The sequence below is a fragment of the Ambystoma mexicanum genome, chromosome 14, assembly GCF_040938575.1.
Source record: "Ambystoma mexicanum isolate Mex_15411 chromosome 14, UKY_AmexF1_1, whole genome shotgun sequence".
Lineage (NCBI taxonomy): Eukaryota > Metazoa > Chordata > Amphibia > Caudata > Ambystomatidae > Ambystoma > Ambystoma mexicanum.
Genome location: NC_090940.1, coordinates 136,834,900 through 136,860,633, shown reverse-complemented (window position 1 = coordinate 136,860,633; position 25,734 = coordinate 136,834,900). Strand labels below are relative to the sequence as shown.

Genomic DNA, 25,734 nt, shown 5'->3' with positions numbered 1-25,734 from the left:
GATTTAGCAGAGTGGAGTGTGGAGAGGGCTGTGTCAGGGTGAGAGTCAGCCAAAGAGGGAGGGAGGTGGTGAGAAGGTGGCGGCGAAGGCCTCAGCTGACACGCGCTTCATGGGTCGGATGACCGAGGAGGTGGGTGGCAGTGATGGAAGTGGCTTGTCCTAAGGGGTAGGGAGGGTGAGGCGAGAAGAGAGGAGACAGTGATCACTCCAGGAGAGAGGGGTGGAGAGAGGAACAGAGAGGGGAAGGTCTGAGGAGATCAGAACATCCAAAGTGTGCCCAGCAGAGTGAGTTGGGCCAGAGGGGAGAATAGTGAGTGAGAGAGAGTCACAGAGGTCGCGAAAGGGTACAGCAGAAGGACAGGAGGCATCCAGGTGGATGTTGAAGTCTCCAAGAAGGAGGAGTTGAGTGGTTGAAGCCAGGAGTGAGGAGGAGCGGTCCGCCCACTCAGCGAGGAAAGAGGCGATATAACTAGGTGGCCGATAGATATTAGCCACAGTAAGGGAATGGCTAGGGTAGAGAGAGAGCTTGCAGACGAGGCATTCAAAAGAGGAGTAGGCCTGCGTAGGAGTGACGGAGGCAGGAATCCACTTGGGGAAGATCAGGGCAACACCCCCATCAGGGCGGTTGAACCTGGGCACAGAGAGGATTTTGTAGCCATCAGGTAGGAGCTTATCAAAGCTAGTGACAGAGCTGGCCATGAACCATGTCTCGGTGAGACCGAGAACATCGAGGTCAAGTTCTTCCAGAAGGCGGCAGATATCAGAGGAGTGCTTGACAGCAGAATACCCTCCTGGATACCGGGAGCGGTGCGTTCTGCAGTACATAGAGAAACCTGGGTAGGGGTATCATTTTAAAAAGGGCCGCTTTTCCCATTGAGCTCAGTAGAAGTGACTGCCAGTGCATGATATCTACCTTGAATCTTAAAGTCTATAAACTTTCAAGAGATGTTCTCCCAGTTGAATACCTAGATACCGGAAACCCGTCCGTGATACCTGGTACGGGCAGTCCTGTGGGAGCGCTGCATCCCCACCCTGAATGGGGAAAATAACAGACATCTTCTAGTTAACCTTAAGACCACTTGCACCCTGATAATCGCATAATATCCTTGTCACCACCTGACGGGACTCGAACGGGTTGCCCATATATATCAGTAGGTCATCCGCATATACAGAGATCTTTCCTTCACCACCCCAGGGCCACCTGAAGCCCACCCACTCGGTGCTCGACCTGAGCTTTACTGCCAACGGTTCTACTAGTAGGGCGAAGAGCAGGGGGGAAAGGGAGCAACCCTGCGTGTTCCCACTTCCAGGGGAAAAGTCCTGGAGCAAACCCCATTAACCTGCACATCAGCTACCAGTGAGTTGTATAGTAAACTCACCTGTTTCAGGTCACTCTCAATGACATCCTCCAGATTCCGGGCCTCGTGGGATGGGGTGAAGAGGTTACCCTAAGGATAGTACAATGAGCGCCATGAACATTCTAGGGACCCGAGTTATGCATTGAAGTGCAGGAACTCCAGTGGGAACCGTTTGGCAACAGGTTTCTTATGATGTCTTTAAGAGTTCTGAGAGGGGTATGTTATTGGTGATGCTAGGAGCTGAGGCTTCATAGGTTGCAGAGGAATGTGGAACTATGCATGCAGCACAAGATTGAATAAATGATAAAGAACTTTGTTACTTATGTCCATTGTTAAATATGCTTTTTTTGCTATATCTGTATATCTTGAATGCTCAAATATTTTGTATTTATTTTCACCTTGGGTGCAACTTTGGGCTCTCCTAATGTTATGAATAAACTCCCACCAGCCCAACCCAGCATAGTCGGTGGTGATGGATCATTGGAGTCCTAGCCTAAAACGCTTGGAGAGCCGCCAGTTGCCGACCGTTGGCATAGACATGACAGTGGCTGGTGTATGGTAGACATATGGCAGGGTGTGCGTAAAATGCTCAATACCAACAGGAAGAGCTTGTTCAGAAGCAATAACTGCACATATTTGAAATGCTTGTTCAACAAAATACCCAAGTGGCATTAGCACCTCTTCTTTATTTTCCGTTGGATAAAGTTGTCTCGATCGCTTGTCTTCTGATCCGGCATTTAAGACTAATGTCGTGCTACACAAATGTCTTGGGCTGGTACAGTGAGAGTTTGTTTGATTACTGTGGTTTCCTTTCAGGAAGTTCGTTGGAGGGGGGGTGTGCAAGTCAACAGCCAAACTCCATGGAAAAGTGGTGGTAATCACAGGCGCAAATACTGGCATCGGAAAGGAGACGGCCAGTGACCTCGCCCGCAGAGGCAAGTAGGACTTCAAGCACAGCAGACACTTTCCTCTCTTGCTTTTCTTGCTTTTGGTTTTTGCATCTTAAAATCAAGCCTCAAACTTTGCACTAGCCATTGATGAGTGAGAATTGACTCTTGGAGAGTATGAAATGGCATGCTTTGTGCTTGTGGAGAATTGAAAGGGCAAGTGAATTTATAGGACTTGCTTAGTAGCTTGCAACCTGATAAAATAAGCGCTCCGACTGTGCGCACCTTTTATAGGTCTGAAGAGTATTCAGCCTTTTTGTTGCAGCCATTCTACTCACAGAAGGTATTCGCCATTTAGCAGCAATGTGCAAAGACTGTAGAGCCCATTATATTTGTAATTCATGCTCTACCAAAGGGGTCTGCAACCTCTTGACTCTCCAGATGCTTTGGACTATAACTCCTATAATTGCTCACCATGAACTATACTGGCTGTTGCTGATGGAGTTGTAGTCCAAAGGTCGTATACCAAAGTAACTGTAGATGAGCAAACCATGCTCACCGTTGTTGGGAAGATGTGGTCCATGAGATGCAGGGTTCCAAATGGAGGGAAGCTGGAAGCTACCTAGCTCCTGCTTGAGACTGGAAGAGCCGGGTTACTTGTAACCAACAGCTACTAGGAGCTACTTTTGGTCTCCCAGGCCAACTGATGCCAAACCAACACACCCATGTAAATTTGGTTCTATGAATGTTTGCGGAATATTTTTGGCCCACCTACACTTTTGTTTTTAACAACGTTTCTACTGTTTTACTGCAAAATGAGGTGGCAGACCCCCTTACACTCCCCACCCACTTAACTCCGACCCCATTCCCATAAATACCCTACACCAACGTACCATGTGTATTTTGCAGGAAATAAAAGTGGGGAAACCCTGGTAAAAATGCATTCATAAAAAGTGGGCTAGACCGTAAATGTAACACACTACAATCTATAAATATAAATTAGGACACATCAAGCATGTCTGTTCTCACTGTGCAGTGTCATATGCTGAGGTCTTCTTCTCTCAGTCAGGAATCCTAGTGTGTGACAGTTTATATCTATTTTTCCATTCAGGAAGGTGTTAACAAGTAAACTAGGAGATAACTATTAATTACCCAAGCAAGATTAAAAGTGAAAAAACAAGCATATGGGGTCATACATAATGGACAAAATTATACCTTTACATTTTATGTGTTAGTTAAATTTGCGCAACACCATGTACTAGCTCCTCATTGCCCAGTGGTAGCTCCTGGTCACTGGTTAATGCTGGATGCTTATCCCATCTTAATTTCGATTCCTGACATTAGTTGCTGAACCTAGGACTCTAATCCTGTCCTTGAAACTTGAGCACAGAAACGGAATTGTGTGCTTCTGGATAAATGGACTTAACATATCGTGCTGTCCCTCAAGTTGAAAATGTGTGTAGCAACATATAAATGTGTACAAATCAACAGGACAGTGCTACGTTAAGTACTGGCCCACTTTTACGCACCTACACTTTCTTCCATCACACCCTATATTTGTGTAATTGGTTTCAACCAGACCCTAAAACAGTCCTGTTCTACATGCACCACCACCTCGTGTTCACGATACTTCTTTTAGTTACATTATTGGGGTATTACGTGCCTGCTGGTTTTGTGCATGGTCTGCTACCTTTTCACACTGTCCAAGCGATGAAATAGCGCCAGGGTTCATCACTGATGTCATCTTAAGTAACCCTCGACTCTCGCTCATTAAAATATATTTGTATTTCAGAAATAATTTCTTTAGATCTTTTTCGATTTAACTCCTTGAGAGCCCTTAGGTTGTGCATAAATGCCCCCTACAAAAGTGGCAGGGAAATCGGGGTCAAACCAGTTTGCTGTTGCATTCTGAGCCTCTGAAGGGACAGGCACTCACAATGTTCCCATTGGCTGTTGCATAGTTACCAGACTCAAGCAGCAGTATTTCTTTGCATATATCTTCAAATGTGCATTCTAAATAATCACACATATCCAGTATCTATGACTTGGTTAATACACACATTCAATAAGATGTCCTGCATGAGGTAAGCTAGAAGAAAGTGGGTTGGAGAACATACAAGACTATATGATGCTTTAAAAGGACAAGCCAAGCCATTTTCATAGCGCTTTGGCAAATAGCTTTTCCAGTGCTAGGTCATTAGGGAGGTGGAGGGAAGCTTTACAACAAATGTGAACAACCCTAAACAAAGAAACAGACCTGCTGGCTTAATATTTATCGAACTCTTATCAAGTAGTTAGAATATTGAAAAGCCAGTTCCCAAGCAGTGATGAGCATTTCGAATGGATTTTGCCCTCCCCTTGTTCCTCATCTTTGATACATCCAAGTCTGCTTGCAGCTTGCGCCGGAATTTTTTTTCATAGGGTCGAGCGTCGTGCAGCGTCGAGTCATGGTTCTCGACGGCATCCGTAGCGTTCTTTGCCATAACGTCGACGCTGCTATATGAAGCACGCACATTGACCGTTACATTGCTGAGTACTTCGGAGCCATCGCCTCAGCGAAATTTCAATTGCGTTTTCACTCAAGTTCGATATGATAATCATTCGACATGCCCTTGACACCGAAGATGGGTTTTAAATGGTGTTCAGATTGTGGGGCAAAATTGTCTATTACATACCCTCACCATGCCCGTCTGTGGTGTTTTGGGGATAAGCCACAAGGTTGACGACTCTGGCTCATGTCATGGATTGACAGTCAAGGCCTTGTGGGAAACGAAGGGGAAAATTGAAGCAGGCAAGCCCTCTCACAAATCCCCATCCAAAAGAAAATCATCCTCTGACTCGAGGGATGTGTCCCCCCAAGAAAAAGCGTCCTAAACATCAGAGACACTCAAGATCCTGGTGCGAGTTGTCGTCTTATCACAAAAAAGTAAGAAGCAACTTCACAGATCTTCATTGACTTCCTCCTCCTCTCCCGATAGTGTCTATCCTTGAAAAACCTTCAACTCCTGCGCAAAAGGGAAGATTTCTGCTTTAAAATTATTTACATTTTTCAGAGGCAAGCTCCACTGAGTTCCCCTCTGAAGGAGTCTGGGAAATTGAGCCACCCCTCTTCGTCTACGAAGACCTGTAGGGAGTCTCAGGTGTTTGCTTACCGTGCGCCTAGCAGCCCGGGAAGAGAGACTCCTCGACACAAGTCGAAGGAGTCTTCATCGACGCATAAGAAAAAAACCTCTTCCTCCTCAAAGCCTTCATCTCCTGTCTCGTAGCTGTCGTATTTGTCACCTGAACCATCGAGGCACGTAATCCATTTCAAACTTCAGTATTGAAAGCCATCGGCGCATTCAATGACTGCTTCTGCAAAGTCATCAAGGCCCTCGGCGCCTTCGACGCCATCGTGGCATTCTGTGCCTTCAAAGACTTTAAAACCTATAGTTGACTCGACCATGTCTTACAGACCCCTACCTCGACCAGATTTCTTCAGGTCTATGGGTTCCATCTTCAAGGCGAATGAAGAGGAAGACCAAGCTCCATTTGGGTACGAGTTTGGAACACCCAATGTCCCAGAAGAGCTTATATCTCCAGAATTTAAAATGCTAAATCTGGTAGAGACACCAGCAGTTGGGAGACATCTCCTGAAACTGACTTTGGGAACCCAGAGGTGGCTGGATATTCTGATCCTTCCTATAGGTCAGTGATGAGTAAAGTTTCTGAATATTTAGGGTGGTCAAAACCTGCTGCAATTGTGGAAACTGATGACTTTACTGATATTTTAGATAGTGGTCCAGTAAAGGAAGCTGTGTTACCCTTTCATGTTGCCTTAAGGGTGAGAGTAATGGAAAATTGGATGAAGCCAGATTCCATACCCCCTGTTAATAAACTGGTAACTAAGAAGTACAGAACAGCTTCAGTAGATCCTCCCTTCCTCACCAGGCATCCAACACCAGAGAGACTGGTGGTTCAGGCCGCAAGAGTATCCTCCAAGTTTGCGACTTACTCTTCAACTCCTGCCGACAATGACGACGGGAAGGTTGACTCATTAGAAAAAAAGAATGTTTAGTGTAGGAAGCATGGCACTGAAATTGGTGAATGCTAAAAGTGCCTTGGCGAAGTACACACACAATCTTTGGGGTGTAGCTGGCCTTGCAGCAGACCATATACCAGAGGGAGAAGAAAGGGATGGGTTTTTAAACCCGGTCCAAGACGGGAAAGCTGCCATGAGACAATCATTACAGTCTATTCTAGGTACTGTGGATTCAGTAAGTAGATCAATGGCTGCCAGTACTGTGCAAAGACTCATTTCATGACTCCGAAAGTCCGGATTTTCGGTGGATGTCCAAGGACATTTGCTGGACTTGCCCTTCGATAGTACTTTTTTCTTTTTGGTGAAAAGGCTTCGAGAAGCTGCAGGCTTCAAGGGCAGCAGCGAAATCCTTGGGGGCGGCAATAAGACAACCAGGGCAACCCTCAGGTCAAGGGTGGAGAGGACACCCTTTTAGTTTCTATTCTTCCATCTCTAGAGGAAGAGGACAGTTCTCACAAAGGAGTCAGAGGAGGGCTCCTCATGGAGCCATAGACCGAGGGGGTATGTGCAACCCCTGCTGAAGTATACTGAGCTGCAAGTGGAGCACCAAAATGACTCCCACCCACAAGTCTGTGTTAGGCGGCAGACTGTTGCAGCACCTCCGGAGTTGGCGAAGCTTAACCTCGGATGCATGGGTGCTACAAACGGTAGACGGTTACTGCCTTCCATTTCTAAAGGATCCCCAGATTGCCCCCTGAAATCCAAATCTACCTTTGTTCCAGACCCGCTCCTCAAGCAGGAAATTCTCATCCTGTTAGAGAAAGGTGCAATAGAGCTGGTTCCTGCAGCATAGAGAAACCAAGGTTGCCATTCTCCCTACTTCCTAATCCCCAAGAAGGACGTAGGAGTGCAACCCATCTTGGACTTGAGATACTTGAACAAGTTCCTCAGGATGGGAAAGTCCAAGATGGCAACTCTTTCTCAGATCCTGTATGCTCTTTGACACCAGGATTGATTGGTGTCATTGGACCTTTAGGATGCTTACTTTCATCCGCCCACCCATCCGAAGCACAGAAAAAGTACCTGAGATTCGCGGTTGGGGGTTCTCATCAGTTTTAGGTTCTGCCATTCAGGCTCACTTCAGCCCAGAGGGCCTTCGCCATGGCAGTGGTGGCAGCAAGTCTAAGGAGGGAGGGGGAGTTACATCTATCCCTACCTGGACGACTGGTTGAATAGAGCTGGTTCTCCGGAACAGGCTCAGAATCACCTCAGGTGTACCTGCCACTTCCTCCACGAGCTGGGCTTCTCCCTGAACTTCAAGAAGTCCCAGTTGACACCTTCACAGAAGTTTCAATTTAATGGAGCAGTTCTGGATTCAGCCTCGGGAAAATCTTTGCCACCCGAGCTGAGGGCTCAACATCTCTCGCAAATGGTCCAAAAATGTCAGAGTGCCCAACATCTCCTGGCCTTAGACTTCCTAAGCTTGCTTGGCCTAATGGCATCCTGCATTTTTCTGGTGCAAGAAGCCCATCGGAGAATGAGATCCCTTCAGTGGGCTGTCAGATCCCAGTGGTCTCAATTGTCAGGCAGAAAAGACCTCGTTCAGGTCACGGCAAAGGTGGCCCAGGATCTCCTGTGGTGGGCCTGCCGGGAGGATGTGATGAGAGGAGAACCCTTTTGGCAACCATGGCCGCAGATAACATTTGTAACTCTCACAGGATAGGGAGCGCACATGAAAGATCTTTCAGTAAGCGGACACTGGTCTCATTCGGAGTCCAGACACCATATCCACCTTTTGGAGCGGAGTGCAATCAGACTAGTGCTAAACCCCAAGTTTAATATATCTTCTGCAGGTTGAAGCACCAGTAAAATTATAGTTGAGTGGAAGCTCTGTTGTCTGGCACTTCATTAACTGGCAACTGCCATTGCTGGCAATGCTATTATTCCGGTTAATAAAATGGTGGATTACAGATTCAGATGGACGGTCATTGCAAAGAGCACAAAGTCGGGAAGTTCTGTTATCTGCCATGTTTGCTCTTTTTTTTCGGATTCTCTGCTATTATGAGTACCAACAATCAGTTTTCTAGCGCATTTGGATATCCAGCACCATTGAGTACATGTCGGTGCCGTACAACGGAGCTTTTGCTATACACAACCTGTACCCCAAAGTAAGTGGAAAGACCAATTGATTAATATTCACTTATTTTGTCAGTAAATACCAATCATGACATATTTGTAACTAATATTAAAAAAAAGTTGTAAACATTTTTTATAATTTTAAAATGTCTATTTCTATTTGTATTTCTTGAGGGTATGTGACTGTACAAAAGCAATGAACAGTCCGTGGGGAAATCCTGAGCCAGTTTCTGGTCATTATCTGGAGTGAGACATAGTGACTGGCCGGTGCTCGTTCTTGGTTAAGTAGGAGGAGGCGCTTTAGTGGTGAGTTTAATGAGTGGACAGTAGTAGAATTTGTAACATGAAGGTAAGGGAGTCCCAAAAAGTTGAGCAAAAAAGGGAGAAGGAGCAAAAGGGAGAGCGAGCACAGTGAAGACGGCGACTGGGGGATTTGGGACTGTAGAGGATGGGATGTGAAGAGGTGTATGAGTGGTAGTATTGCCTCGACAGAGGGAAGCAAGTCCACGTAGGGGATTGAAAACCAGCCGTAGAAATGTACAAAGGGGCCGTTTTTTTTCTTCTATTTTTATTCAGAGCCAGCCAGCACGGAGACAGTACGTTTTGAGGTGGGAGAAGGGCGTTGACGACTATATAGAGTAAGGGTGTGGTAAAGGCGAGTGCTTTGTCAAGTGGGGGCGGGAGTAAAGAGGGTGGCCAAGAAGGAGACTGGCACGGTAGCTTAGACAACTGATTACCAAGCTAAGTTTTTGATGTTTTTTTTGTGGAGCTGCATGTAAGGAAGGTGAACATTTTACTGATGTTAAGGAGGTTAATCCTGGCCGGAGTTGAGACGGAAATAATATACTGGTGAAGGCTAATTCTGCTGTTTAAAAGTTACTGCAAGGTTGCGTGCCTTGGTGGGGATGAGATGTGCACTGGATGCAGGAATGTAGATGACTTCGGTCTTGGTGAAGTTCAGAAGAAGACCCCCCAAGTGCCACGGAGCGGCAGATGGCAAATAAGCACGTGGATAAGCGGGCAGAGGTCGGTGCTAAAAGTAGAGAGAGTAGAGGATTGACATGCTGTCTGCAAAGATGAGGCACGACAACCCAAAGGAGGAGATGAGTCGACTGAGGCAGCAGGTGTAACAAGTGAATAGTAGGGTTGGGGGAGCAGGAGTGGGGGTTCAGCACAATTCAAAACATGTTCAGTACTTCATGATATGATTCTTCATGAGGATTTTAAATGTGCACACCCTACACCGTAGGCCTTGTGGAGGGAATCCATGCTTCTACAAATGTTATTTCAAGAATGCAGGTGGAGGGTGGTGGGGGGGGGGGGCTTCCTGATTATTAAGCCAGTAGTCTTGTTAAGAGAGGTGATTTCCCAAGACTCACTGCACTTGGGGAAAGGCAACAAGCCACCACATTGCATATGTGTCCATGCAGTAGATTTTATGATCAGGCGCGCAACACTATTGGGCTAATTGCTCTTTAGCTCCTCTGCTCCCTCCACTTCTCTACCTCTCGCCCACCCCCCTTATCCCTGCTGGAAATTCGGAGCGGTTACTGACGGGACCACCTACCTACAGGGCTGTCATGGGCACGATAGGACACACATGATGAACCGTGCCCCTGGCTGCACGGCCAGCAGATTATCAAGGGACTGGCAATTATGTCTGTCACACATTGTTAATCAGTAGCACCTTTTAGGAAATTGAAATAGTGATGGGGTATTTCCAGCTGAAGGCCATTATAGACGTGCATTTACCTACAAACGAGTTGAGCAGTACCCCTTAAATGCGGCGGTAACTCTGTTACTGCCGCATTTAAGGGTCATCCCAATCTCAATGGAGAATGGGGAGTAACAGTTAGCGCCCAACCCGTGATCCGGCGGTAATACCGCTGGACAGGTGGGCGCTAACGCAAAAAAGTTGGGCGGTATCCCAGCCAGGATACCGCCGAACTCCTGATGAGGCCCAAAATCTGTGCTGGCTTTCAAGACAATTAATTATAGCGAGTCAAAGGCCATTTATTTATTTATTTCAAATACATTTTTATTAACAGTTTTCAAAGAAATAAGCAAACAATACCCTTTCCCTATAACTTCCCCCCGCCGCCATCCTCCCTTTTCCCTCCCCCCCAGGTCCATAAAGTAATCAACAAAGACTCAGGGTGTGGAGACATATTGCATGTTAGACCAGCAGGCTTCCCCGTTGGGTCCATATGCTAGTGTCTCAAAACCGCCACTCGGGCGGATAGTTGCGATAGACCTCACAAGTCCGACTCCTCCTGAGGATGAATTATACCCAGTAGTTCCATAGCTTTTGGGGCACCAGGCTCGGCGGGCCCTCGCTCTTAGGTATACCAGTAAGTTGGACCAGTCCGAAGTGAACCGCAAATTTTTGCCTTGGATGGAGTAGGTAAGCCACTCCAAGGCCACTAGTGACCAGAGGAGTTTAGCGACCCATTCGTGTTCTTGAGGGGACACCTTTGATTTCCATTTTCGGGCATGGACCAGAGCCGCCGACAGCATAATTATCCTGTATAGTTTACGGTCAGCGTTAGAGGCAAGGGTTGTCCGTATCCCGTTAAGGCCTAATAAGTCATGCCCTCTCTTTTGTCCTACCCTGACCCCCAATACCCGGGTGACCGCCCGCTGGACCTGAGACCAGAAGTGATCTATCTTTGGGCACTCCCACTGCGCCGCACTCCCTCCAGCATAACCGTGAGACATTAGGGTATATTTTGTTTAGCCTGCGTGGGGTCAAGTGCCACTTCAACATCAGTTTCAGCCACATCTCCCGGAGTTGGATGGATCTTGTAAGTTTCGGGATCAGAGACCACAGCGTAACCCATGATGATTCTTCTATGCCCGTCCCTACGTCCTGCTCCCAGCTGACCATATATTTCCAGGGCTGCAGGGTTTCTCCCCGTTTAATAAATTTATAAATGGACGCCACAACACCTTTGTCACCCGTATCCGTGTCTAAGTACTTTTCGAATGGGGTGAGGGAACGAGAACCCGCCTGCCTAACCAATGGCTGGGAGACTCAATGCCTGATCTGGAAATAGGCAAACCTCTGCCTCTCCCCCAGGTCGAAGTCTTTCTTGCACTACTCGAATTGTTTAAGCTCAGGACCAGCCCACATATCTCTCACCATCCGGCAGCCCCACTGGAACCAAGGATCAAAGGCCAACGAATTGGTAATTGCTGGAGTAAATTGAGGATTACCATTTATGGGGGTGTACAAGGATGGGAATGTGGTAATGTGCACCCTTTTAACTGCATGATCCCAAACGTCACCCGTAGTCGAAGTTATATCACTGCAGTACATTTGGGGAGGTCTATCAGGCTTCGGCAACCACAGGACACCCTCTAGATTCCCCCCACCACCGCCCTATCCATCGGTCTCCACACTTTCCCTCTATCGTTTCTTTCCCAGTCTCTGAGAACGCGAATCTGTGCTGCCAGATAGTATACCCTAACGTCCGGCTCCCCCACACCACATCGATCCGGCAGAGCCTTCATGAGGGAGGCCGCCACCCTCAGGCGTTTTTGATTCCAGACAAAACAACTGGTTATTCTGTAGATGGCCCTAAAGAAGGTCGCAGGGGAGGGCCGAAAAATGATATAGTAGCAGAGACAAGATCGCCATTTATGAGGCGTTATTCTTTCCAACCACGAGATCTCCAGGGGTCCCCAGTCCACCAATTTTGACTTCGAGGAGTGGAGGGTAGTTTGCCTTGTATAGATCCCCTAGGGTCTTGGTCAGATGAATTCCCAGGTACTTTAACAAAGTGTCCATCCATCTATAGTCATAGGCCTTCTTGAGGTCTTGCTCCATGCTAGAGGATAGGGAGAGAGGGAGCACTTCTGATTTGTGGGAGTTAATTTTTAGCCCTGCAACTTGACCAAACCTTCCTAATTCCCTGGCCACCGCACGCAAGGAGGTGATTGGTTGGGTTAATGACAGAATCATGTCTTTGGCGAAGGCCGCTACCTTGTGAACTTCACCTCCGAACGGGACACCCTCTATATCAACAGCAGCTCTAACTGACGCCAGGAAAGGTTCTAGGTGAAGGGCATAAAGGAGAGGTGACATTGGACAGCCCTGTTTTGTGCCTCTTTCTACCTGGACAGAGGCTGCGATTTGGCCATTTATTGCTAGCCGGATAGTTGGGTTTCGGTAATTTGCCCTAATTCGAGTGATAAATCCTGGACCAAACCCCATTCTGACCATGCTGGCAAACAAGAACCCCCACTCAACCCGATCAAAATCCTTCTCGGTATTGATCGCCAGTATCGGGGCCGGGATGTTCCTTTTTTGTGTCTTTTTGGCCAGGTGGGCCAGTCTTCTAACATTATCGGATGTTTGCCTTCCTCTAATAAAACCCAACTGGTCGTGATGTATTAATTTGGGAAGAATTGCCTCAAGGCGATTGGCTAGTACTTTGGTATGGATTTTGGCATCCACATTGATTAAAGCTATTGGACGGTATGATCCACACTCGGTTGGGTCTTTACCCTTCGTGTGGATCAGGATGACTTTCGCTTCGTACATTGAATTGGGGAGAACCCCAGTGGAGCCAATATGATTGAATAATTTGGTAAGAATGGGAATGAAAACTTCTTTATGAATCTTGTAAAATCTGATACAAACCCATCTGGACCTGGGGCTTTGCTGGTCGGTAAGTTATTAATTACCCTTCTGACTTCGTCAACAGTTATCGCCGCTTCCAGCGCCTCCCTTTCGTCCTGCGAAATCTGTGGACAGTCTGATACCTGTAGATAGGCCTCCTGATCCTCGGGTGTGGGCTCTCCCGACCTATAGAGGTCCGAGTAGAATTTGCAAAATTCTGCCTCTATATCGTGATTCTTAGTGTAGAGTACCCCTCCCTCCCCCTTTATAGTACCTTTGACGCAGTCTGAGGAGATTCCGCTTGGCCGCCCTTGTTTGCAAAAGGTTCAGCTGCCCTCTTACTGCCCGGTATTACCTTTTAATAGCCGTTGAGAGTTTGCCGCCCATACGGGCCATAACTTCTTTTAGTCTGGTTTCTAATAGTTGTTCCTCCAGTCTCAACTCCCGTTCTCTTCTGGCCTTGATTGCTATGATCCTCCCTCTAATTGTGGCCTTGAGGGCATCCCACTAGATTTGAGGGGCTGTGTCATTCCAATCTTTGTGGTTGATATATACGGCCACTTCACCCTCTACCTCCCTAACTAGGATTGGATCCTTGAACAGCGAGGCCGGGTACCTCCATTTCCAGATCCCTGGGGATCCCGTTGGCCTAGTTAATAAAAGGGTGAGAAGAGCGTGGTCTGCTAGGGAGATTGCCCCTACCTCCATGGCTAAGGCTCTTCCCACAAGAGGTTTGGAAAGCCAGAAGTAATCTATACGGGAGTGTGACCTGTGAACGTGCGAATAGAAGGTATATCCCTCAACGTCGCCATAAAGTTCCCCCCAAGCATCGACCAAGGCTAGATCCTGCATCTTCTTCACGAGGTCCCCGGATGGCCCCCCTGTTCCCTCCAAGAAACAGTACTCCATCTTTCATGGGGTCCCAGGCTATATTAAAATCTCCCATTAACAGGATATTAGCCTTAGCAAGTTTCCTTAAACGAGTGAGAATGTTTTGAATAAATGAGTCCTGTGCCTGATTGGGAGTGTAGAGGGTTGCCACTGTGAAGGCCTCCTCCTTCCCCTCGAGTATCACTGCTAAGTACCTAACCTGGTTATCCCTCTGCATGTCCTTGACGGTCAGGTCCAGCCCATCTTTCAAGGCGAACAAGACTCCCCCCTTTTTGCTTGCTTGAGTAGCTTGAAGTACTCGTGAGTATCCCCGGAACCTAATCCTATGGGTATCACTAGACTGCACATGGGTCTCCTACAGAGATACTACATGGGGTTGTTCCCTCCTGAGAAACCTCTCCACCTTCTTCCTCTTAACCTGGGAATTGAGCCAGTTCACATTTAATGAAAGGAACTTCAGCGCATCCATGCTAGCTATATGAGGAATTTGTGAGATTCAATTTTGACCCAGCGTGTCCATCTGGCCTCGACGACTCTCGCATTACCCCTATGCTGTGCACTTTCGATCTGCGGCCCGCTGGTTGGGGCCCCAATTCATGGACCTTGGATCTTCCATTCCTCATGATCCGTTAGGGGGGTTACCCACCCCCCGAGGGCATTCCCTAGGAGCGTTGTTAATGGATTTCCTGGGCGCAAGGGCCCGATCACCCCTCCTCGCGCGCTTGGACTTAATCGTAGACCAATCCCATGGTTTGCCTCCGACTGGTTGAGCTTCCGCCCCCGCTGTAGGGGGAGAGATCTGTTCCTCCAGGCCCAGCAGGGCCAATCCCTGATCGCAGGTTGTGATCTTGTGGTGGGAGCCCTGCCAGAGATAGGTCAGACCGAACGGGTGGGTCCATCCATAGCGGATTTGCTGAGAACGTAGGAAGGACAGAACTGAGCTCATCTGCCGCCTCTTGATTAGCATTATCTGCGCCAGGTCCTGGTATAGAAACATTTTGTGGCCATTGTAGGTAATGCTTGTGGCCCTTCCCGCCTTTTCCACTACCCTCTCCTTCATTGCGTAATTGTGGAAGGCCACCAGCACGTCTCGCGGCCTTGAGCCTGGCTAAGGACTTCGCGGACCCACTCTGTGGACCCTATCTAATTGCATGTCTGGGTCTGATTCTGAATTTAGCAGGTCTGCAAATATCTGCTTTAATATTTGGGACAACTCCTGCTCTGGTATGTCCTCAGGCAAGTATTTGATTCTGATGTTTGCCCTTCTTGACCTGTTTTCCAGGTCTTCAGCCTGTAACTCCAGGATTTGTGTAGCCGCAGCCTGCGTCTCTAGCAAGATGTCAGCTTTCCTTGCCTCCTCGGTCAACTCTTGGATGGCCTGCTCATTAATGTCGACTCTCTCTTCCATTTTGTGAATGTCTCGTTTGATTTCCCTTAGGCCCTCCGCCACATCCTCTCGCAACTTGTCCATCTGTTTTTGCCCTGCTGCAGTGATCTTCTCCACCAGTTCGCCCATAAACTGTGACAGCATCCCCTGGGAGACCGGCCTATCCTGTTCATCCTGAGGGACAGGTGCTTCCTTATCCTCCGAGCTTTGGGCACCCTCTTGGATCCCTGGGGTCTCCAAGTCTTTTGGCCAAAATTTTGAGAGGGGGGCTTCTGACGCTTTCCTGGGACCTTTCCCTTGAGCTGGAGTCTCTCTCCCCTTATTTCTGGACATTTTTGCACAGGGGGGCACAATGTCAGCCGGCCAGAATGTAGGGCACTGAGCCAGTCTCCTCCTCCAATCTAGTGGTTCCAACGCGAGTGCCGGCCTTCTTGTGGGCTTGTTCGCTTGCGTGGGGGCCCCAATCCAACCCAGGCCGATCACTCTCCCGCCTCGGGGCCAACTGCTACTTCCCACTCCCTCAGGAGCGGTGCTCGCCCTCCAGGCCACCCCGGTCTTACTTCACCGTTGGGGCCGGGGCCGCCACAAACTTGGGTCTGAGGATCAAGGGACCCCCTCCTCCCCGGTGGCTGCAACCCCGGAATATGGGGAAAAGTCCTGCGCAGCGGGTTTCACCCTGGCCCCCCACCGGGTGGTGCCGCGTACCTCCTCTGGCCTCGGCCGCTGGAACAATCTCCCCGGGGTGCCTCCTCACAGATGCGGGCAGGGGCAGAGCGTGCTCCCTCCTCGATGGCCCGCAGGGGCCCTCCGCCAATGCCACGCCCCCGATTCCAGAGACAGCTGGTGCGTTGTTTTCGGTGCCATTCCTTCAGGCGCGGGTCACAGGGATCACCGCCCGGGCCCCGCCTACGCTCGCCCAGACGAGACTGCGGCCATCCGCAGCCGAGCCCTCCGCGCTCTCTCGTCGCCAGCGGCTCCGCCAGCTCAGCTCCAATTGGGGGCTGCCCCCCCGAGGCCCAGATGTCACCCCCGCTCCAATGGGCGGCTCAACCTGCTTGGGGTTCCGGGGAGGACTATTTCCTATGCGGGCGGTGCAGTTTGGGCCAGCAGGTCCGGAGCCCGGGGCACGACATCCTCACCCAATTGCGGCCATCTTGGAACCCCAAAGGTCATTTATTTTTTTAAAGGTGCAAACATTAGAGTAAAACAGTTGAAACCGTATAATAAATCAATGCTGATAATGAAGGAAACCGCTCTTCTTAACCGCAGTCCTCAACTGTATGGTTTCATGCAATAAGGGGGACGTTATGATACCTTTCAACATGAAGGCTTCAGCTTTACAGTCTCATTGACAGTCTAATTGATAAGGGCGTAAAGAGGTGATGTGCCCTAGCACTGCACTGAGTCAAGAATGCCTTGAGCAAGAAAAAGAGTCATACAATAGATACCTTTTTAAAGCATGGCTTATATCCATGTCTACTAGGTTGACAAGAAAAAAGGTTGTTGTACATTGGGGCTTGTAGTCTTCCATTCAGGATATGGAAAACAAAGCTACAATGATCTTCTGGCTCAACATGTTTCTATAAGAATGTTCATATTATCAAGTGGCTTTAGTAGGTGATTGTCTACTGTGAAGGCATCATGAAGTAAGACACAGACAACAGATTCACTGTTCTTAAAATAAAAAGGGTTATTTTCTTGTTTGTCAGGATGGAGTAAGGCCTACCTTGCCCTATGCTAAGGTGGGATTTCCCTACCTAAAGAAACTAAGGATAGTCTGTGTCATTAAGTTCAACTCAAAAGTCTATCTGTGTCCAAAACCTATACTTGCCCTCACAACTAAAGATATACAATGTGTTGGGATGGCAGCAACCAAAGAAACTCTGTTCAGCATAGAGTTCTGAGCTTCCTCTGGCTCTTTGCTTGCATTTCAGATTCTCCTTCCGCAAGTTCAAAAGTGTTCCAAAAGGTCTTGGGGGTTTGTTCCCTTCTCCAAGTTCAACACAGTTCCAAAAGGCCTGGGGTTTCCCTTCTCCAAGTTCAACACAGTTCCAAAAGGCCTCAGGGTTCCCTTCCCCAAGTTCAAAACGGTTCCAAAAGGTCTTGGGGCGGGGGGGCGGTGGGTTCCCTTCCCCAAGTTCAACATAGTTTCTAAAAGCCTTAGGGTTCCCTTACCCAAGTTCAACACAGTTGCAAAAGGCCTCGGGGTTACCTTCCCCAAGAAGGCAGGTCTTCCAGCTTCAATTCAATTCTCTTGACTTTCAATAAGTATTCCCAACTAACTTGGAAGCCTTTCAGGCTTTTCAACAGTTCACATAGCTTGCTCTTCTCTTCAATCACTTTAATACTCAATAAACACAACCGCTTTAGTATATTCACTTTCCTTGGTTCACTCAAAGTAGGGGTTACTTGGTCTAGGCGTTTTTTCGGGCCACACGGTCCACCCATCACAGGTCACACAACCGATAACCCTTGGCATTTTTTATATTCACTTGTTCTCATTGGACTACTTTGCCGACACAGGCTCCCTTTTTGAACCTGTGTCATTAGTCCACTTGCAGAACCTGTCCCTTTTCTGTGCAAGTCTCTTGACTCTTCCATGATGTAACTTTCACACAATTCACTTTGTGCAGTGCAATCGTCGTCACCACCTTTCACACTATCCAATAGTGCTTATCATTTGCTTTTCACTTTTCTTCACAAGCCCTCAATGGCTTTCACTTGGCTCATACTTTCACATTGTCCATCAATGCTTTTTACTTACTTTCACTGTATTCGTAAATGCACATCACTTTCATTTCACTTGTGCAGTATTTTCATGTATTTTACACAACTTTTCCTTAGTTTAGTATTCAATATTTCATCAAATACTTTGCAGCTTGTTTGTCATCCAATAATCTTTCCATTGGTCTGCAGGCCCCTTTATTATAACGTTTCATCTGATCGGCATCTTCCGTTGCCCAAGCCCAGCCCCTGGAGCGCCCCGGCATGAGTGTTCTCTTTCCATCACTCACCGGAACTCGGCAACTCCTCTGGGTGCTTTCGATTTTCTCTTCTGCAGTCTCTTACTCCCCCTTCACTCTCCGGGAGCTCTGGCGAGCAGTAGCCTGTTTCTGACCCTTGCTGCTGCTGGTGGCTTCCTGGAGTATTCAGTGTCCCCCAGCTGCAGCAGGACACACACACACGGCACAGGGTCCTGCAGTGCCCTGCGTCCTTTTCACCGGCTCCCCACCAGCCTGCTCTGTGTCGGTTTGCTGCGTTTGCCTCCCCAGGCGGGCCTCTCCTGCTTAGATACACCTGCAGCCTTTTAACTGGCTGCAAGTGTAAGTCCTGTGCCTCACCACAATTACTGTTTCTAATGGGACATGGGTCGGCCATTGTAGCGGTGTTTCACAGCCCTCTTCTTCGTCTCAGTATCAGAGTGGTGTGCATTAATGGAAGTGTGCATTCTCCTGCATGGGGTCTGGCATGGATTCAAATGCTCATGAATATTCTCCGTCATCTGGGAATCCTCTGTAAAGAAAAAATCAGTTTCAGTTTTGTTTCTGAACTGTCTTTCTACTACTAACCAATCACTGGTCTCTGGGTCATACTGCCCCCAGCCAATGACTGCTCTCTACCCAAGCCCCTCCTCTGGCAGCCATCTTCAGATTTTTACCGCACGTTCAAGTGTTGGGAGTCCTCGTGCTATAGCCCTCAAGCTTTTACTGCGTTTTGCCTTTTTCCTAAGCGTTTTCTCTTATTTTCCGGTCAATTAGAGCCTCAAGCTCCACCGATTCTTCTTCCGATCAACGGGGACCCATTTTGGAATTTTCCTACGCCCCTCAATGGCAAATTTTTGTCGAGTTTCTCTTCTTGGAGGATTCCGGAAGATCTTTGAGGCCTACCCCGCGTGGACATGGCCCAGGACAAAGGAGACACAACGCTGACTGGATCCAAGCTGTTTAGGAACTGCCCTGGTTGTGGATTGCAGAATGTCTTTAAGGAGGATGAGCACTCCCGGTGCCTCTACTGCCTTCACGCCGACAAGTCGCATGTGGAGGAGGACTGTGCGTTCTGCAAGAACATGTCCGTCCGGACCATGAAGGACCGTTGTAAACGACTCGCTGACTGGCTGGAGGCGAAGAGCCCAGCAACAGTTGGGAAGAAGTCTGAGCTGTCTTCTAAGACCTTTGTGGGCGCTCCGGCGACAGGGGCCCAGCAAAAGGCAAAGCACTGAGAGTCCCTGACGTCCCCCGAGCAGAGCGCGATGTCCCCGAAGCCATCAACCGTGAGCCAATGCTCTGGCTTGGAGAAAAGGAAGTCTGAGAACCCGGGTAAGCTTTGGGAGAAGCCCCAGTCGATCCCGACAGAGAAAGCCAAGGGGGGGGGGGGGCGAGGCGGTGACCCTCCCCCCAAGGTGAAGGCCCCAGAGGCGGCCAAGGTCGTGAAGGCCCTGATTCACCCGGCGAAGGCCTCGATTGAAGGAGTCGTGGAGGCTACCCCAGTGGAATTGACTTCTGGGCCTAGAGTTTCCCTGCCACCCCGGAGGGAATCATCTTTTCAACCTATCGAGAAGACCCCTGTAAAACCCTGGGACGAGCAAGAAGGGGGGGGCGGGCATGGTAGCCATAACGGACCCAGATACCACCTCCGAAGATGAGCTGGCTGGCGTCAAAAAGATGCCGGACAAGAAGTTCGAGGAAATCCGGTCTGACGGGAGGGATACCGATGAGGCGGAGGTAGAGAGCAACGGTGGAGCCGACGAGGATCCGCGGGCCATGCAGGAGATGGAGGATCCCACGCCCCAGCCGTCACTCCCGTCGCGACCTATGCCACAGGACAACACAGGAGCAATCTTGATGGCTATCCAGACCCTGTGTACGGAGATAAGGACGAGGTTGCCCTTAACCCCTGCAGACGATCCAGCGGCGCCTGGACCGTTGGGGAGCCCACTGAGCAAGCAGAGGCAAATTCATCCTCCCCCTCCTTTCCAGCCTTCACCTTCTTCCCCCTCCACCGAGGGATGAGACGGGAACGGAGACGGCGACAACTTGGACGGACGAAGACAGTGGTGATGATGAGACAGATCTCCCAGCACCCCCTGCCCGGGCCTCCCCTCCTGACGAAATTGGCTCCTTTCACTCCATGATCGCTAGGGCATCAGAGCTTTTCCAGCTTTGTCCCAAAGAGCAGAAGGAGGGTTTCCTCTACCAACGAGGGGAGGCCAAGAGGAAGACAGTCCTCTCAGTCCTGTTACTAGACGACAACTGGGACGAGGGACTATCGCTGCTCAAGAACCCGTCCATGGCTCCTGCAAAGAAGGACCGGTATGAGAAAAAGTACTGGGTCCCAGATTCTGCCCCGATGTGCCTCAGAGCTCAGCCGTCCCTGGATTCAGTGGTCTCCGCGGCGGACAAGAAGAAACTGCATCAACTTCCACTTCCCCAACGGACGGCGAGGGGAAGAAGCTGGACGCCATGGGATGACGAGTCATCTCGTCGTCGTCGGCGACGAGCATCAAGGCGGCCCTCGCGATCATGGCTCGCTACGACAGGGAGTTGTGGTTCAAGATTGCTTCCTGCCAGACAACAAGAGGGCGGAGGCCCTTGAAATCCTACAGGAAGGCGGGCTGGCGTCGGACCACGCCATCATGGTGGCCACGGACATCGCCGACACTGGTTTTTGCCAGATGGGAAACAGCGTTTGCCTCCACCGGCGCGGGTGGCTCAAGGCCACCGACTTCCGTCAGGATGTTCAGGCCAGGGTACTCGACATGCCCTTCGACGGGAACAACCTGTTCGGCAAGGCAGTAGACGAGTCACTGCAGGCCATCAAGGCAGACACCGAGATTGCCCGGCCCTTGGGTTCTCTCCATCAACGACGGCCATCTTTTCGGACCCCCGGAGGCAGGTCTCAAGGTGCCTCCAAAGACCGCAGCAAGGCCGGAGGACATCGGCGTCGTCGGCAAGGAGGCCAAGGCGGCAAGGCCTCCGCGAAGCAAGATTGAACCGGTCAGGACGTCGGGCCCCTACCCAAGCACCCCGGTGGGAGGCCGGCTGGCGAATTTCGTCAATGTGTGGGAGTACATCTCCACCAACAGTTGGGTGCTGGATGCTCTGGCCAACGGGCACACTCTGGAATTCCAAAGAAAGTGTCCCCGTCTACCACCCGTGGCCAGGAAGGAAAACCACGTGCCACAGCTACTTCTGGCGGTACGAGCAATGCTAAAAAAGGGCGCGATAGAACTCGTCCCGAAGAGGCTCCGGCGCTCCGTAAGTATACTTGCGGTACTTCCTCGTCCGAAAGAAGACCTGCAATTGGCGACCCATCCTGGACCTTCGCCGCCTCAACAAATACATCAAGTCCCAGAAGTTCGGATGGTCACCCTCCAGCACATGCTGGGACAGCTGGAGCAGGGCGACTTCCTGTCGTCGCTGGACTTGGAGGATGCCTACTTCCACATCCCTATACACAAAGGACACCGAAAGTTCCTACGATTCGTAGGCCAAGGGCGACACTACCAGTTCAAGGCCCTATCCTTCGGTTTGAAGTTGGCGCCAAGGGTCTTAACCAAGTGCCTGGCACCGGTGGCGGCACGGCTGCGCCTGCAGGGGATCCACGTATACCCCTACCTGGACGATTGGCTCATCCGAGCAAAGTCAAGGGAACTTGCCGTCGATCACACAGCGAAGACCGTCCGACTGCTCGCGGATCTGGGATTCTCGATGAACTTCGCAAAATCCCACTTGGTACATTTGCAAGACGCCCTGTTCCTGGGAGCTAGACTCGCACAGTGGCGCGATTGGCTTCACTGTCGTAGGAAAGGACGAAGGCCATCCTGGGCAAGGTACAACAGCTATTGACCATGACCATGGACATGGCCAGGGTGAGGTCCATCAAGTCCCTACTCGGCATGATGTCATCGTGCATCTACCTCGTGCGCCTATGCAGGTTGCGGATGCGACCACTGCAGGAGTTCCTCGACACCCGTTGGATGCAAGCATCAGGCAGTTTCGAAGACAAGATTTCATCAACGAGACATTCCGCCAAGCAATCCGGTGGTGGGGCAACCGCGTGCATCTAGCGGCAGGTATGGACTTCCAGACCCCGACACATCAGGAAACAGTGATGACGGACGCCTCCCTGGAAGGATGGGGAGCGCACACCGGAGATCTCCACGCTAGAGGCCTTTGGCTCCCGGAGGAGAGGTCACTACACGTCAACGGCCCTCAGGTCGTTCCGCCTGTCCCTCAAGGGCAAGGTGGTGAGGGTCTTCACCGACAACACCACCAGGATGTTCTACATCCGGAAGCAAGGGGGCACCAGATCCCCAGCCATATCCAAGGAAGCGCAGGATTTGTGGCACTGGGCCGTTGCCCACAGGATGTTCCTGGTACCCTTCCACCTGGCAGGAGTAAAGAACATCATCGCCGACTCACTCAGCAGGGAGCTGCGCTCGTGCCACGAGTGGGAACTCCGGCAGGATCAAGTGGATCTGGTATTCCGAGGATGGGGCAATCCCCAGATAGATATCTTTGCGACGGTGACGAACACCAAGTGCCGGAGGTTCGCCAGCAGGTTTCCCCAGCCGGGGAGCATGGCCGATGCATTCTCCTTCCCCTGGGACGGCCTGTTCCTGTTTGTGTTCCCACCGTTGCCGTTGCTTCTGCGACTCATCAGTCAACTCAGACAGTCCCGGTGCAGGATGATCCTCGTTGCACCGGCATGGCAGAGGCAGATATGGTTTGCGGACCTTCTGGACTTGTCAGCATCCAGTCAAACTGTCGACGGACGCGGATCTTCTCGCCAGGGTAGGAGGCGCCATCCTACATCACGACCCAGGATCGCTGAACCTGCCGGCCTGGCTCCTGCAGCACTAGAGTTCGGAGGCTACGATATCCCGGCGGACTGCAAGGAGGTCCTTGTAAAAGCCAGGGCGTCCTCGACTCTTAAGTGCTGTGGGCATAAATGGAAGAGGTTCTCTGTCTGTCTGGTGCCGTGCACAGAAGATCAACCCTGTATGGATTACGGCCACTCAAGTGCTGCCGTACTTGCTGTCTCTGGCCAAGGTGGGGCTGGCACATGCCTCCATCAAGATCCATCTGGCGGCTATTTCCCGCTACACCAGAACTCCGGGGCGGCCGTCGCTGTGGTCTCACCGCCTGGTGAAGGAGTTCATGAAAAGACTGTTCTGCTCGTTCCCGCCGGTGAAGGCTCCGGCTCCGGCCCCGGCGTGGGAGCTCAACGTGGTGCTGACCAGGGTCATGGGCCCACCATTCGAGCTTCTGCATTTGGCACTGTTGAAATTCCTATTGTGGAAAACAGCGTTTCTTTTGGCCATCACCTCCGCACGACGAATGGGAGAAATCCAGGCCCTCTCCTGTAAACCTTCATATCTGACATTCCACGAGACAAGGGTAGTGCTGAGGACGCACCCCTCCTTCATGCCCAAAGTGCTGTCGGACTTCCATCTCAACGAGCCCTTGGTGTTACCTATTTTCTTCCCGTCGCCTTTATCGCCGGCCGAGAGGACTTTGCACTCGCTGGATGTGGCTAGAGCGCTGAAGTGCTACTTGGACCGCACGAAGAGTTTTCTGAAGACATCACAGCTGTGTGTGAACTTTGGACCTGTGAACTAAGGGAAGGCCCTCTCGAAGGCTTCCATTTCCAGATGGCTTTCCGGCTACATCATGCACTGTCACCGGTTGGCAAACTGACAGTTGCCCGGCCGTCCGAGAGCCGATTCGACCAGAGCGATCGCTGCTACTACGGCCTTCCTGTCTGGTGTGCCCCTGCTGGACATCTGCAGGGCTGCTACGTGGTGTTCGCCACACACCTTCACGAGAGTCTACTGCGTTGACCGGGATTCCAGGGAGGAGTCCAGAGTCGGCCAGGGAGTGCTGCGCGACCTGTTCGCTTGAACGTGAGCCTGGTGAGGCGGTAAGAGATGCTTAATGTTGAGCCTTGCCACCTCCCATGGTTGTGCATGTGTGTACTGCTATGTAGTCTTGTATTCATGAGCATGTGAATCCATGCCAGACCCCATGCTGGAGAAGGAACAAGTTACTTGCCTGTAACTGTTGTTCTCTAGCATGGGTCTGGCATGGATTCACATGCGAACCCTCCCTCCAACCCCTCTGCGGCTCTTCTCTTACTGCTACTTTACGTGCTACCAAATCTGAAGATGGCTACCAGAGGAGGGGCTTAGGTAGAGGGCAGTCATTGGCTGGGGGCAGTATGACCCAGAGACCAGTGATTGGTTAGTAGTAGAAAGACAGTTCAGAAACAAAACTGAAACTGGTTTTTTCTTTACTGAGGATTCCCAGCCTGACTGGGAATATTCATGAGCATGTGAATGCTGGATAACAACAGTTACAGGTAAGTAACTTGTTCCTTACTCCCAGTTGCCTCTTCTTCGTCTCAGTCTTAAAGACACATAATTGTGGAAAAATGTGTGTGTGCGAAAGAGGGGCAGACTGATGATAACCTGCAAAGGTAGCAGGAGGACAGGGTTTATTTTGACAGTTGTCTGCATTAGCAAGAAAAAGTGGATGTTGGTTTAACCTGCTCATATGATGAGGTGTCCTCCTTTTTGATCTCTTTCTTGACCCCCTATGCTGATATGTCTGAGGGTCATTTTCAAAGGGAAAAAACTGTCGTGTCTGACAGTACTGTACAAAGGTTTCTGGGACGGAAGGGTCATCGGAAAAAGGGAATGGGGAATCTGCGTCTCTTAAGGACATCCTCCTCTCCCTCCCCAAATTCCCTCCACCCAGGTGATCCTCCTTTGCCTATGCACTCCCAGGGTCAGGATCCAAAAGCGATGGGCTTCCCTGGCCACCCAAGCAGAGGATGTAGGGGAGAAAGAAGTGAGGACGCCCTCAGGTTTCTCACAGTATTTAGCAGGTAAACTCTCTACCAACCAAAGTGTGTGATCATGGGCAAATAGGTTAATCACATGGGACTCATTAGAGGGTGGCAATAATTCTGTGATTTTTTCTATGAAATTACAGTCAAATTCCTTTCCTGTTACCACCACTCTGTCCAGCAGATTTACATCCAGAGCACGAGTGGTGGTAAGGCAGTGTCAATGCCTGTTTTTGGAAGCTGTAGTACTTATGGGGATTTTTGTGGATGTACCATGAGCAGTATCTATGCTGCTGCAAATTCAATAATTTCAGGAGGTTAAGTGAAGGATTTACCTCCAGTTATTTGCTGGAGGTAAATACTCCACTTCAGATCCAACCTTGTAAATTCGGTGGTGCAGTAAAATGGCCAGTAAAGTCGTTGTCCGCAACGGAACAAAAAGGCACCCCACTGCCGAGTTCGTAATGAGACCCAGTACTGTGCCTTAACTGCACAAGTTGACGTATTTAACAATGATTAACTTCACAATATGAGAAGAAAACCTTCTTTACAGTGGGGAAAATGTCAGGCTTTTAGGAATA

General features: G+C 50.0%; 1 protein-coding gene across 1 annotated transcript in view; it reads left to right on the top strand.

Annotated features, from left to right (window-relative positions):
- Positions 1-25,734, top strand: part of LOC138527493 (retinol dehydrogenase 12-like) — a 254,129-nt gene that overhangs the window by 106,393 nt on the left and 122,002 nt on the right. Inside the window, exon 2 of the mRNA XM_069638729.1 lies at positions 2,175-2,293. Within this exon, the coding sequence (XP_069494830.1) occupies positions 2,175-2,293 (119 nt within the window). The remainder of the gene's footprint in view (positions 1-2,174; positions 2,294-25,734) is intronic.